The 15373-nt window shown below is 48.0% G+C and overlaps 1 protein-coding gene across 2 annotated transcripts in view; it reads right to left on the minus strand.

The window, feature by feature from the left end:
* Positions 1-636: 636 nt before the first annotated feature.
* Positions 637-15373, minus strand: part of LOC130366779 (hepatic lectin-like) — a 39877-nt gene continuing 25140 nt past the window's right edge. Inside the window, exon 6 of one of the 2 annotated variants that reach the window (XM_056569139.1) lies at positions 637-1023. In XM_056569139.1, coding sequence (XP_056425114.1) covers positions 891-1023 — 133 coding nt within the window. In that variant the 3' untranslated portion in view covers positions 637-890. The remainder of the gene's footprint in view (positions 1024-15373) is intronic. The other variant, XM_056569137.1, reaches the window with a different exon arrangement.

A 15373-nucleotide genomic window follows, 5' to 3' on the forward strand; every position in this document is an offset into this window, starting at 1 on the left:
CATCAGGGCCTTCCATTTTGTATTGATACCTTTCTCTAAAGGAATAACATGATTTAACATGGAAACTAATTCCGGCAAAGGTAGGTGGGGAGGCTCTGCAATTAATTTGTGGGCCTGATATAGAATACTATTGACAATTTAAAGGGATACTCTGCTGCTCAGCGTTTGGAGCAAACTGTTCCGAACACTGGAGCCGACGCCGGGAGCTTGTGATGTCATAACCCCGCCCTTCATGAAGTCACGCCTGCCCCCTCAATGCAAGTCTATGGGAGGGGGCGTGACAGCCGTCACGCCCCCTCCCATAGACTTGCTTTGAGGGGGCGTGACGTCATGAGGGGGCGGGGTTATGATGTAACGAGCTCCCGGCACTGGCTCCAGCGTTCGTAAACAGTTTGCTCCAAACGCTGAGCAGCAGAGTACCCCTTTAAATGGTCAATAGGATTCCATAAACCCAAGGAGACACGTAACAGGAGAAACAGGAATAGTGACGCTGTACACCCGCCTGATCAGTTGGACAACCTCCCTCCAAAGCCTTTCGAGGTGAGTACATTCCCACATCACGTCAGGCCGTGCACACCTGCGGCAGCGAAAAATAATAATTAGTGTCGCCACATTACAAGATCCATACCTTTTTTTTTTTATTTAACTTTATTTAACCATTTCGAATTGTACGTTCTCCATAAATAACGAAGTAGTTCAGATGTAGACAAGTTTCCTAATGTGGTCCAGGCTGGCGTGAGTTGAAGCAAAATTTGCGACAATTTACCACCCAAAAAACAGGCTAAAACCAATGATAAATCCCCCCCCCCCATAGATCGTGCAGGGATAAATGACACATTGGGCATCATTCTCCCCTATATATAAAGTTATTGTCTTGCAGATATGATGGCTCAGAGCTTTTTCTCACAAATCCCATAAGCAATCTCACTATCACAGGAAGCATCATTCCAGTGTCCAAAGCTCAACAAGTGGACACAGTCTTCATTTTCTTTATAATCATTTGGCTCTCCTTCCTTCCAATACCTGAAAAAAGAAACCGAGCATTATTAAAGTATTATTATTAAATTATTAGTTATTATTATTATTATTATTATTATTATTAAAATTATGATAAGCATTATCGGCGATCTTCTGCTCTAATCTTCTGGAAGGCAGACCAGAGAAGACGCCGGGAGGACGGACGGAGGCAGGTGAGGGGATCTCTGTCCGCCATCCTGGATGATCAGATGCCCGTGGTTCAATCATCCATTCCAAGTGCCGCATCAGAGGGGTTAATGGCGGACATCAGTGCGTGGTCTGCTGATAGCAGCCGGGACCTGCCGTGCATGATGCGAGCACTGCTCCGGGGCTCGTGTCATGTATAGGACATAAATGTATGTCCTGGTGCATTAATGAACTGGTGCCAGAAAGTTAAACAGATTTGTAAATTACTTCTATTAAAACATCTTTACCCTTCCAGTACTTTTTAGCAGCTGTATGCTACATAGGAAATTCTGTTCTTTTTTAATTTCATTTTTGTGTTGTCCACAGTGCTCTCTGCTGACACCTGATGCCCGTATCAGGAACTGTGCAGAGCAGGAGAAAATCCCCATAGCAAACCTATGCTGCACTGGACAAATCCTGTCACGGACAGAGGTGTCAGTAGAGAGCACTGTGGACAAGACAAAAAAGACATTCAAAAAGAACAGAATTTCCTTGGTAGCATACAACTGCTAAAAAGTACAGGAAGGGTAAAGATTTTTTAATAGAAGTAATTTACAAATCTGTTTAACTTTCTGGTACCAGTTGACTTATAAAGACCTAAAAAAAAATGTTTTCCACTGGAGTACCCCTTTAATCCCTTAAGGACGCAGGGTGTATCCATACGCCCCCGTTTCCGAGTCCGAGACAGCCCCATTCACCCTTACCCAGCAGGAGTGAGGTGGCACGGGTGCCGCCTCACGATCATGTGATTGATCGGTCGGAACAACCGACCAATCACTGACCTGCTGGGCGGTGATCGGGAAGGCGATCGGAACGGCGCCGGCGGGGGTCTCCTACCTTGCCCTGGTCCAGCGGGGGTCTCCTCAGGATCGGTGGCAGCGACAGGATTGGTGGCGGCGGTCCCGGTGGCAGGATACAGCAGGAGGTCAGGCCTGTTCATCTCCTGCTGTTGCTTAGCAACAACTCTTGGCTTGCAAAGACAAAGGGCATGCTGGGAGTTGTAGTTTTGCAACAGCTGGAGTTCCAACTACAACTTCTAGCATGCCCTTTGGTAGTCTCTGCATGCTGGGGGTTGTAGTTATGCAACAGCTGGAGGCACATTTTTTCTGTTTTCCCCTTTTTTGTGTGCATCCAGCTGTTGCATAACTACAACTCCCAACATGCACAGACTACCAAAGGGTATGCTGGGAGTTGTAGCAGTGTGCCTCCAGCTGATGCAAAACTACAACTCTCAGCATGCCCTTCGACTGTCAATGCATGCTGATTGTTGCAGTTTTGCAACAGCTAGAGACACATTGGTTGTGAAACAGAGTTTGTTACCTAACTCAGTGTTTTGCAACCAATGGGCCTCCAGCTGTTGCAAAAATACAACTCTCAGCATGCACTGAGAGACTGTACATGTTGGGAGTTCTAGTTTTACAACAGTTGGAGGCACATTGGTTGCGAAACACTGAGTTAAGTAACAAACTCTCAGTGTTTCGCAACTAATGTGCCTCCAGCTGTTGCATAGCTACAACTCCCAGCATGTATGGACTGTCAGTGCATGCTGGGAGTTGTAGTTTTGCAACAGCTGGATGTTTGCTCCCTCCCATGTGAATGTACAGGATACATTCACACGGGCGGGTTTAAAGCAAGTTATCTGCTGCAAGTTTGAGATGCAGCAAATTTTCCGCCGCAGCTCAAACTCCCAGTGAGAAACTCTCTGTAAATCTGTAGGGTATTTTTTGTGGCAGATTCAAATCCCCAATTTAGGCCTCAAATGCGCATGGTGCTCTCTCGCTTTGGAGCCCTGTCGTATTTCAAGTAAACAGTTTAGGGCCACATATGGGGTATCTCTGTACTCGGGAGAAATTGCGTTACAAATTTTGGGGGGGCTTTTTCTCCTTTTACCCCTTATGAAAAGTTAAAGTTGGGGTCTACACCAGCATGTTAGTGTAAAAAAAAAAAAAATTTTTACACTAACATGCTGGTGTTGCCCCATACTTTTAATTTTCACAAGCGATAAAAGGAAAAAAATACCCCAAAATTTGTAACGCAATTTCTCCTGAGTACAGAACTACCCCATATGTGGGCGTAAAGTGCTCTGCGGGGGAACAACATGGCTCAGAAGTGAGAGCGCACCATGTACATTTGAGGTCTAAATTGGTGATTTGCAGTGGCGTTGCGACCCGGGTGCGGGGGGTGCGGCCCGCACCGGGTGACACCAACCTAATGGGGTGACACCAAGACGCTCCGCAGCACCCACACCCCCTCCCCAGCTACACTGACACCCCCCTATGTGCCCGACCGGCCTCCCATCCGTCAGCACACCCCCCTGTGCTGTGTGTGCGGTGCACCCGTCCATTAGCAACCCCCCCCCCTTTCAGTGCGCCCGTCCGTCATCACGCCCCCCATCTCACCTTCACCAGCACTGTGCCCGGCCTCCGCTCCCACGTCTGCGCCGGCCTGACGTCATACCGCATGGCCGCGCAAGGGGACGTCAGTTACGTCACTCGCATTGCGCCCGGTGAGAAGGATCGCTGCGCTGGATGGGTGAGTGTGTGTGTCTCTATCTATGTTTGTGTGTGTGACTCTGTGTGTGTGTGTGTGCGTGACTCTGTGTATTTGTGTGACTCTGTGTGTGACTGTGTGTTTGTGTGACTGTGTGTGTGACTCTGTGTGACTCTGTGTGTCTGTCTGTGAGTGTGTGTCTCTCTGAGTGTGTGTGTGACTGTGTATTTGTGTGACTCTGTGTATTTGTGTGACTCTGTGTGTGACTGTGTGTTTGTGTGACTGTGTGTGTGACTCTGTGTGACTCTGTGTGTCTGTCTGTGAGTGTGTGTCTCTCTGAGTGTGTGTGTGACTGTGTATTTGTGTGACTCTGTGTATTTGTGTGACTCTGTGTGTGACTGTGTTTGTGTGACTGTGTGTGTGACTCTGTGTGACTCTGTGTGTCTGTCTGTGAGTGTGTGTCTCTCTGACTGTGTGTGTTTGTGTGTGTGTCTCTCTGTGTTGTATGTGTTTTTTTTTTTTTTTGTGTGTGTGCGTGTGTGGGGAGACTTTGACGCATTGTGGGGAACCTGCAAGGGAACCTGCGGCCTAATGTGGGGAGTCTATGCTACCTAATGTGGGGAGTCTATGCTACCTAATGTGCGGAGTCTATGATACCTAATGTGCGGAGTCTATGCTACCTAATGTGGGGGGTCTATGCTAGCTAATGTGGGGAGTCTATGCTACCTAATGTGCGGAGTCTATGCTACCTAATGTGCGGAGTCTATGATACCTAATGTGAGGAGTCTATGCTACCTAATGTGGGGGGTCTATGCTAGCTAATGTGGGGAAACTGATACCTAATGTGGGGAATCTGTGCTACCTAATATGGGGAAATTGCTACCTAATGTGGGGTAACTGGTACCTACCTAATGTGGGGAAACTGGTACCAAATGTGGGGAATCTATGCTGCCTAATGTGGGGAAAAGATGCTACCTAATGTGGGGAAACTGCTACCTACCTAATGTGGGGGAACTGCTGCCTACCTAATGCTCCCCCCCTGGCAATAGCACCCTCATCATCCGCCAGCAACTACCCCCCCCCCCCAGCGGCACCTCCATCAGCAGATCCTGATGGTGGATGATTGCGGTGCTCCTGCCAGGAGGATGATCCTGCCGATGGATGATGGGGGTGATACTGCCAGGGGGGATGGCCATTAGCACCCTCATCATCCTTCAGCAACACCCCCCCCCCCAGTAGTAGCACCCCGATCATCCACTAGCAACACCACCAATACCCCCCTCCCGTGGTAATAGCATCAGCTAACGGATGTTGAGGGGTGTTACTGCGGTTGTGGTATTATATTCAGAGGGTGCACTGTATGGCAACGTTATATTCAGAGGGCGCAGTTTGTGGTAGTATTATATTCAGAGGGCACAGTGGGTGGTAGTGTTATATTCGGAGGGCACAGTGGGTGGTAGTATTATATTCAGAGGGCGCAGTTTGTGGTAGTATTATTAGAGATGAGCGAACTTACAGTAAATTCGATTCGTCACGAACTTGTCGGCTCAGCAGTTGATGACTTATCCTGCGTAAATTAGTTCAGCCTTCAGGTGCTCCGGTGGGCTGGAAAAGGTGGATACATTCATAGGAAAGATTCTCCTAGGACAATATCCACCTTTTCCAGCCCACGGGAGCACCTGAAAGCTGAACTAATTTATGCAGGAAAAGTCATCAACTGCCGAGCCGAGAAGTTTGTGACGAGTTGAATTTACTGTAGTTTGCTCATCTCTAAGTATTATATTCAGAGGGCGCAGTGGGTGGTAGTAATATATTCAGAGTGTACAGTATGTGTTGGTATTATATTCAGAGTGTACAGTATGTGATAGTATTATATTCAGGGGTACAGTATGTGATAGTATTATATTCAGGGGTACAGTATGTGGCAGATTTATATTCAGAGGGTACAGTATATGGTAGTATTATATTCAGAGGGTACAGTATGTGATAGTATTATATTCAGGGGTACAGTATGTGGCAGATTTATATTCAGAGTGTACAGTATGTGTTGGTATTATATTCAGAATGTACAGTGTGTGGTAGTATTATATTCAGGGGTACAGTATGTGGCAGATTTATATTCAGGGGTACAGTATGTGGCAGATTTATATTCAGAATGTACAGTATGTGTTGGTATTATATTCAGAATGTGCAGTGTGTGGTAGTATTATATTCAGTGGGTATGGTGTATGGAAGGTTTATTATCAAAGAGTATAGTGTATAGTAGTATTATATTTAGAGGATACAGTGTCTGGCAGGTTTATAATAATAATACTTGTTTTCATATAGAGGATGAGAATGCGCTGACATAGTGAGGAGACGTCTGGACGTCACATTCTACAGACAGAAGTTTTAGCTGGACCAGGCGGTATGTACCATCTGATTTAGATAAGGGAAGACTATAGAGAAGACGTCACCTGTAGTCACTGATATCATTGTCCTCTCTATGTCCTATCAGAGCTGTAGTCGCTTGTCAGTTCTACAGTTATGGTCAGTGAAACTACAACTCCCAGCATAACCTCACCACTGCTCAAAGGGGTACTCTACTGGAAAACATTTTTTTTATCAACTGGTGCTACAAAGTTAAACAGATTTGTAAATTACTTCTATTTAAAAATCTTAATCCTTCCAGTACTTATTAGCTGCTGTATAAGCGATTCACAGGAAGTTATTTTCTTTTTTAATTTCTTTTCTGTCTGACCACAGTGCTCTGTACTGACACCTCTGTCCATGTCAAGAACTGTCCATAGTAGGAGCAAATCCCCATAGCAAACCTATCCTGCTCTGGACAGTTCCTGACATGGACAGAGGTGTCAGCAAATAGCACTGTGGTCAGATTGGAAAGAACTACGCAACTTCCTGTGGAGCATACACCAGCTTATAAGTACTGTAAGTATTAAGATTTTAAATAGAAGTAATTTAAAAATCTGTTTAACTTTCTGGCACCAGTTGATATAAAAGTAAATGTTTTCCAGTGGAGTACCCCTTTAAGTAATTATGGGAGCTGTATATTTAAATGGTGAAAACTTCTTTAACACTTTCCCATTCTGTGGCAACTGGTATATCTGATTATTATACTGGAATTTCTCACAATGCGCTACAACAGTGGTGTCTGTCACAACAGGCTAAAAAACTTACTGGGGGGAGGGGGGAGGTATGGGGGTGACACCATTTTCTACCGCACCGGGTGACACCAACCCTAGCAACGCCACTGGTGATTTGCACAGGGGTGGCTGATTTTACAGCGGTTCTGACATAAACGCAAAACAATAAATACCCAAATGTGACCACATTTTTGGAAACTACACCCCTCACGGAATGTAACAAGGGGTATAGTGAGCCTTAACACCCCACAGGTGTTTGACAAATTTTCAATTTTTTTCACAAAAATGCTAGTGTTACCCAACATTTTTCATTTTCACAAGGGAGAATAGGAAAAAGCCCCCCAAAATTTGTAACCCCATTTCTTCTGAGTAAGAACATACCCCATATATGGATGTAAAGTGCTCTGCGGGCGAACTACAATGCTCAGAAGAGAAGGAGCGCCATTGGGCTTTTGGCAAGAGAAGGTGTCTGAAGTTGAAGGCCATGTGTGTTTACAAAGCCCCCATAGTGCCAGAACAATGGACCCACATGTGACCGCATTTTTGAAAACTACACCCCTCACATAATGTAATAAGGGGTACAGTGAGCATTTACGCCCCACAGGTGTCTGACAGATTTTTGGAGCAGTGGTCCGTGAAAATGAAAAATGTAATTTTTCATTTGCACAGCCCACTGTTCCAAAGATCTGTCAAACACCAGTGGGGTGTAAATGTTCACTGCACCCCTTATTAAATTCTGTGAGGGGTGTTGTTTCCAAAATGGGGTCACATGTGGGGGGGGGTCCCCTGTTCTGGCACCATGGGGGGGGGGGGGGTTGTAACATGGCCTCACACTTCTATTCCAACCAAATTCTCTCACCAACAGCTCAATGGCGCTCCTCCTCTTCTGAGCATTGTAGTTTGCCGCAGAGCACTTTACTTCCACATATGGGGTATTTCCATACTCAGAAGAAATGGGGTTACAAATTTTGGGAGGCTTTTTCTCCAATTACCCCTTGTGAAAATGAAAAATTTGGGGTAACATCAGCATTTTAGTGAAAAAAAATCTTAATTTTTCATTTTCATGTCCAACTACAGCAGATATTTGTCAAGCACCTGTGGGGTGTTAGGGCTCACTGTACCCCTTGTTACGTTCCTTGAGGGGTGTAGTTTCCAAAATAGTATGTCATGTGTTTTTTTTTTTTTTGCTGTTCTGGCACCATAGGGGCTTCCTAAATGCCACATGCCCCCCAAAAACCATTTCAGCAAAATGTGCTTTCCAAAAGCCAAATGTGACTTCTTCTCTTCTGAGCATTGTAGTGCGCCAGCAGAGCACTTGACGTCCACACATGGGGTATTTCCATACTCAAAAGAGATGGAGTTACAAATTTTGTGGGGCATTTTCTCCTATAACCCCTTGTAAAAATGTAAAATTTTGGGGAAAACCAGCATTTTAGTGAAAAAAAAATGTAATTTACAGATCCAACTTTAACGAATAGTCGTCAAACACCTGTGGGGTGTTAAGGCTCAGCGAACCCCTTGTTATGTTCCTTGAGGGGTGTAGTTTCCAAAATGGTATGCCATGTTTTTTTTTTTTTTTTGCTGTTCTGGCACCACAGGGGCTTCCTAAATGTGACATGTCCACCAAAAGCCATTTCAGAAAAACTCACTGTCACGATGCCGGCTGGCAGGTAGTGGACCCTCTGTGCCAGAGAGGGATTGGCGTGGCCCGTGCTAGTGGACCGGTTCTAAGCCACTACTGGTTTTCACCAGAGCCCGCCGCAAAGCGGGATGGTCTTGCTGCGGCGGTAGTGACCAGGTCGTATCCACTAGCAACGGCTCACCTCTCTGGCTGCTGAAGATAGGCGCGGTACAAGGGAGTAGGCAGAAGCAAGGTCGGACGTAGCAGAAGGTCGGGGCAGGCAGCAAGGATCGTAGTCAGGGGCAACGGCAGAAGGTCTGGAAACACTGGCAAGGAACACACAAGGAACGCTTTCACTGGCACTAAGGCAACAAGATCCGGCAAGGGAGTGCAAGGGAAGTGAGGTAATATAGGGAAGTGCACAGGTGAAAACCCTAATTGGAACCACTGCGCCAATCAGCGGCGCAGTGGCCCTTTAAATCGCAGAGACCCGGCGCGCGCGCGCCCTAGGGAGCGGGGCCGCGCGCGCCGGGACAGAACAGACGGGGAGCGAGTCAGGTAGGGGAGCCGGGGTGCGCATCGCGAGCGGGCGCTACCCGCATCGCGAATCGCATCCCGGCTGGCAGCAGGATCGCAGCGCCCCGGGTCAGAGGACGTGACCGGAGCGCTGCAGCGGAGGGAGTGAAGCGAGCGCTCCGGGGAGGAGCGGGGACCCGGAGCGCTCGGCGTAACAGTACCCCCCCCCTTGGGTCTCCCCCTCTTCTTGGAGCCTGAGAACCTGAGGAGCAGACTTTTGTCAAGGATGTTGTCCTCAGGTTCCCAGGATCTCTCTTCAGGACCACAACCCTCCCAGTCTACTAAAAAAAAATTTTTCCCTCTGACCTTTTTGGCAGCCAAAATTTCCTTGACCGAGAAGACGTCCGAGGAGCCGGAAACAGGAGTGGGAGGAACAGATTTGGGAGAAAAACGGTTGAGGATGAGTGGTTTGAGAAGAGAGACGTGAAAGGCATTAGGGATACGAAGAGAAGGAGGAAGAAGAAGTTTATAAGAGACAGGATTAATTTGACACAAAATTTTGAAAGGACCAAGATAGCGTGGTCCCAACTTGTAGCTAGGGACACGGAAGCGGACATATTTAGCGGAGAGCCATACCTTGTCTCCAGGGGAAAAAACGGGGGGAGCTCTTCTTTTCTTATCCGCGAACCTCTTCATGCGTGAAGAAGCCTGTAAGAGAGAATTTTGGGTCTCTCTCCATATAATGGAAAGGTCACGAGAAATTTCATCCACAGCGGGCAGACCAGAGGGCAAGGGGGTAGGGAGGGGGGGAAGAGGGTGACGGCCGTACACCACGAAAAATGGGGATTTGGAGGAAGATTCAGAGACTCTGAAGTTATACGAGAATTCGGCCCATGGAAGGAGATCTGCCCAGTCATCCTGGCGGGAGGAAACAAAATGTCGCAAATAATCACCCAGGATCTGGTTAATTCTTTCTACTTGTCCATTGGACTGGGGATGATATGCAGAGGAAAAATTTAATTTAATCTTGAGTTGTTTACAGAGAGCTCTCCAGAATTTAGACACGAATTGGACCCCTCTATCCGAGACAATCTGCGTAGGCAACCCGTGAAGACGAAAAATGTGTACAAAAAATTGTTTAGCCAACTGAGGCGCAGAAGGAAGACCAGGAAGAGGGATGAAATGTGCCATTTTGGAGAATCGATCAACGACCACCCAAATAACGGTGTTGCCACGGGAAGGGGGTAAATCAGTAATAAAATCCATACCAATCAGAGACCAAGGCTGTTCGGGGACAGGCAGAGGATGAAGAAAACCAGCGGGCTTCTGGCGAGGAGTCTTATCCCGGGCACAGATAGTGCAGGCTCGCACAAAGTCCCCAACATCCGTCTCCAGAGTCGGCCACCAATAGAAGCGGGAGATGAGTTGCACAGATTTCTTGATGCCCGCATGACCTGCGAGATGGGAGGAGTGACCCCATTTGAGGATTCCGAGGCGTTGGCGTGGAGAAACAAAGGTCTTTCCTGGAGGAGTCTGCCTGATGGAGGCAGGAGAAGTGGAGATCAGGCAGTCAGGTGGAATGATGTGTTGCGGAGGGAGATCAACTTCTGAGGCATCCGAGGAACGAGAGAGAGCATCGGCCCTAATGTTCTTATCGGCAGGACGAAAGTGAATCTCAAAATTAAATCGGGCAAAGAACAGAGACCACCGGGCCTGGCGAGGATTCAGCCGTTGGGCCGACTGGAGGTAGGAGAGGTTCTTGTGGTCGGTGTAGATAATAACAGGAAATCTTGATCCCTCCAGCAGATGCCTCCATTCCTCAAGTGCTAATTTAATGGCTAGAAGCTCTCGATCCCCGATGGAGTAGTTCCTCTCCGCTGGAGAGAAGGTCCTAGAGAAAAAACCACAAGTGACAGCATGCCCGGAAGAATTTTTTTGTAGAAGAACAGCTCCAGCTCCTACTGAGGAGGCATCAACCTCCAATAGGAAGGGTTTAGAAGGGTCAGGTCTGGAGAGCACGGGAGCCGAAGAAAAGGCAGACTTGAGTCGTTTAAAGGAGTCTTCTGCTTGAGGAGGCCAGGACTTGGGATCAGCATTTTTTTTGGTTAAAGCCACGATAGGAGCCACAATGGTAGAAAAATGTGGAATAAATTGCCTGTAATAATTGGCGAACCCCAAAAAGCGTTGGATAGCACGGAGTCCGGAGGGGCGTGGCCAATTTAAGACGGCAGAGAGTTTGTCTGGATCCATCTGTAGTCCCTGGCCAGAGACCAAATATCCTAGAAAAGGAAGAGATTGGCATTCAAACAGACATTTCTCAATTTTGGCATAGAGTTGGTTGTCACGAAGTCTCTGAAGAACCATACGGACATGCTGGCGGTGTTCTTCTAGATTGGCAGAAAAAATTAGGATATCGTCCAGATATACCACAACACAGGAGTATAACAGATCACGAAAAATTTCATTGACAAAGTCTTGGAAGACGGCAGGGGCATTGCACAGTCCAAAGGGCATGACCAGATACTCAAAGTGTCCATCTCTGGTGTTAAATGCCGTTTTCCACTCGTCCCCCTCTCTGATGCGGATGAGGTTATAGGCGCCTCTTAAGTCCAATTTAGTGAAGATGTGGGCACCTTGGAGGCGATCAAAGAGTTCAGAGATGAGGGGTAAGGGGTAGCGGTTCTTAACCGTGATTTTATTAAGACCGCGGTAGTCAATGCAAGGACGTAGGGAGCCATCTTTTTTGGACACAAAGAAAAATCCGGCTCCGGCAGGAGAGGAGGATTTACGGATAAAGCCCTTTTTTAGATTCTCCTGGACGTATTCGGACATGGCAAGAGTCTCTGGGGCAGAGAGAGGATAAATTCTGCCCCGGGGTGGAGTAGTACCCGGGAGGAGGTCGATAGGGCAATCATAAGGCCTGTGAGGAGGTAGAGTCTCAGCTTGTTTTTTGCAGAAAACATCCGCGAAGTCCATATAGGCCTTAGGGAGACCGGTTACTGGAGGAACCACAGAGTTACGGCAAGGGTTACTGGGAACCGGTTTTAGACAGTTCTTGGAACAAGAGGACCCCCAACTCTTGATCTCCCCAGTGGACCAATCCAGGGTTGGGGAATGAAGTTGAAGCCAGGGAAGTCCAAGGAGAATCTCCGAGGTGCAATTGGGAAGGACCAAAAGTTCAATCCTCTCATGATGAGATCCGATGCTCATAAGAAGGGGCTCCGTGCGGAAACGTATGGTACAGTCCAATCTTTCATTATTTACACAATTGATGTAGAGGGGTCTGGCGAGACTGGTCACTGGGATGTTGAACCTGTTGACGAGAGAGGCCAAAATAAAATTTCCTGCAGATCCAGAGTCCAAGAAGGCCACTGTAGAGAAGGAGAAGGCAGAGGCAGACATCCGCACAGGCACAGTAAGACGTGGAGAAGCAGAGTAGACATCAAGGACTGTCTCACCTTTGTGCGGAGTCAGCGTACGTCTTTCCAGGCGGGGAGGACGGATAGGACAATCCCTCAGGAAGTGTTCGGTACTAGCACAGTACAGGCAGAGGTTCTCCATACGGCGTCGTGTCCTCTCTTGAGGTGTCAGGCGAGACCGGTCGACCTGCATAGCCTCCACGGCGGGAGGCACAGGAACAGATTGCAGGGGACCAGAGGAGAGAGGAGCCGAGGAGACGAAACGCCTCGTGCGAACAGAGTCCATATCTTGGCGGAGTTCCTGACGCCTTTCAGAAAAACGCATGTCAATGCGAGTGGCTAGGTGAATAAGTTCATGTAGATTAGCAGGAATTTCTCGTGCGGCCAGAACATCTTTAATGTTGCTGGATAGGCCTTTTTTGAAGGTCGCGCAGAGGGCCTCATTATTCCAGGACAATTCTGAAGCAAGTGTACGGAATTGTACGGCATACTCGCCAACGGAAGAATTACCCTGGACCAGGTTCAACAGGGCAGTCTCAGCAGAAGAGGCTCGGGCAGGTTCCTCAAAGACACTTCGGATTTCCGAGAAGAAGGAGTGTACAGAGGCAGTGACGGGGTCATTGCGGTCCCAGAGCGGTGTGGCCCATGACAGGGCTTTTCCGGACAGAAGACTGACTACGAAAGCCACCTTAGACCTTTCAGTGGGAAACAGGTCCGACATCATCTCCAGATGCAGGGAACATTGGGAAAGAAAGCCACGGCAAAACTTAGAGTCCCCATCAAATTTATCCGGCAAGGATAAGCGTATCCCAGGAGCGGCCACTCGCTGCGGAGGAGGTGCAGGAGCTGGCGGAGGAGATGACTGCTGAAGCTGTGGTAGCAACTGTTGTAGCATAACGGTCAGTTGAGACAGCTGTTGGCCTTGTTGCGCTATCTGTTGTGACTGCTGGGCGACCACCGTGGTGAGGTCAGCGACAACTGGCAGAGGAACTTCAGCGGGATCCATGGCCGGATCTACTGTCACGATGCCGGCTGGCAGGTAGTGGACCCTCTGTGCCAGAGAGGGATTGGCGTGGCCCGTGCTAGTGGACCGGTTCTAAGCCACTACTGGTTTTCACCAGAGCCCGCCGCAAAGCGGGATGGTCTTGCTGCGGCGGTAGTGACCAGGTCGTATCCACTAGCAACGGCTCACCTCTCTGGCTGCTGAAGATAGGCGCGGTACAAGGGAGTAGGCAGAAGCAAGGTCGGACGTAGCAGAAGGTCGGGGCAGGCAGCAAGGATCGTAGTCAGGGGCAACGGCAGAAGGTCTGGAAACACTGGCAAGGAACACACAAGGAACGCTTTCACTGGCACTAAGGCAACAAGATCCGGCAAGGGAGTGCAAGGGAAGTGAGGTAATATAGGGAAGTGCACAGGTGAAAACCCTAATTGGAACCACTGCGCCAATCAGCGGCGCAGTGGCCCTTTAAATCGCAGAGACCCGGCGCGCGCGCGCCCTAGGGAGCGGGGCCGCGCGCGCCGGGACAGAACAGACGGGGAGCGAGTCAGGTAGGGGAGCCGGGGTGCGCATCGCGAGCGGGCGCTACCCGCATCGCGAATCGCATCCCGGCTGGCAGCAGGATCGCAGCGCCCCGGGTCAGAGGACGTGACCGGAGCGCTGCAGCGGAGGGAGTGAAGCGAGCGCTCCGGGGAGGAGCGGGGACCCGGAGCGCTCGGCGTAACACTCACTCTCCAAAATCCCATTGTCGCTCCTTCCTTTCTGAGCCTTGTAGTGCTCCCACAGAGCACTTGAGGTATTTCCTTACTCGAGAGAAATTGGGTTACAAATTTTGGGGGGCGTTTTCTCCTTTTACCCCTTGTAAAATTTCAAAAACTGGGTCTACAAGAACATGCGAGTGTAAAAAATGAAGATTTAGAATTTAAGCGTTAACACACTTTCTGAATGTCATTTTGAATACTTTGGAATTTGCCATATGGTGGCCATAGACTGCTTACCAAAAAAGCTCTTATGTGCTCACTGACACTCCTGTATTTCAGATCCATATTGTAGGATTTTCCATATGGTGCCCATAGACTGAATGAAAAAGATAGTCATGTGCTACAACGTATACTATAGTACAGTGGTAGGGGATAAGTTTTAGATCGCACAGAGGGGGGGGGGGGCGGGGTTCCACCAATTCTATTTTGTAATGACATCAGTCATTTTACCCAAAAATGTACGGCGAAACGGAAAAAAAAAGAATTCTGAGACAAAATTGAAAAAAAAAAAGCCATTTTGTAACTTTTGGGGGCTTCTGTTTCTACGCAGTGCATATTTCTGTAAAAATGACACCTTATCTTTATTCTGTAGGTCCATATGATTAAAATGATACCCTACTTATATACGTTTAAAATTGTCATCTTCTGACCCCTATAACTTTTTTATTTTACCGCGTACGGGTCGGTATGAGGGCTCATTTTTTGCGCGGTGATCTGACTTGTTGATCACTTTTTATTCATTTTTTCATGATATAAAAAGTGACCAAAAATACACTATTTTGGACTTTGGAATTTTTTTGCGCGTACGCCATTGACCGTGCGGTTTAATTAACAATATATTTTTATAAATTGGACGTTTCCACACGCGGCGATACCACATATGTTTATTTTTATTTGCACTAGTTTTTTTTAAATGGGGAAAAGGGGGGTGATTCAAACTTTTAATAGGGGAGGTGTTAAATGATCTTTATTCACTTTTTTTTCACTTTTATTTTTGCAGTGCTATAGCTCCCATAGGGACCTATAACACTGCACACACTGATCTTTTACATTGATCAGTGGTTTCTCATAGGAAACCAGTGATCAATGATTCTGCCGCTTGACTGCTCATGCCTGGATCTCAGGCACTGAGCAGTCATTCGCCGATCGGACACCAGGAGGCAAGGTAGGAGACCCTCCTCGTGTCCTACAGCTGTTCGGGACGCCGCGGCGATCCCGAACAG

Source organism: Hyla sarda, chromosome 4, assembly GCF_029499605.1.
Source record: "Hyla sarda isolate aHylSar1 chromosome 4, aHylSar1.hap1, whole genome shotgun sequence".
In the NCBI taxonomy this organism is placed as follows: Eukaryota; Metazoa; Chordata; class Amphibia; order Anura; family Hylidae; genus Hyla; species Hyla sarda.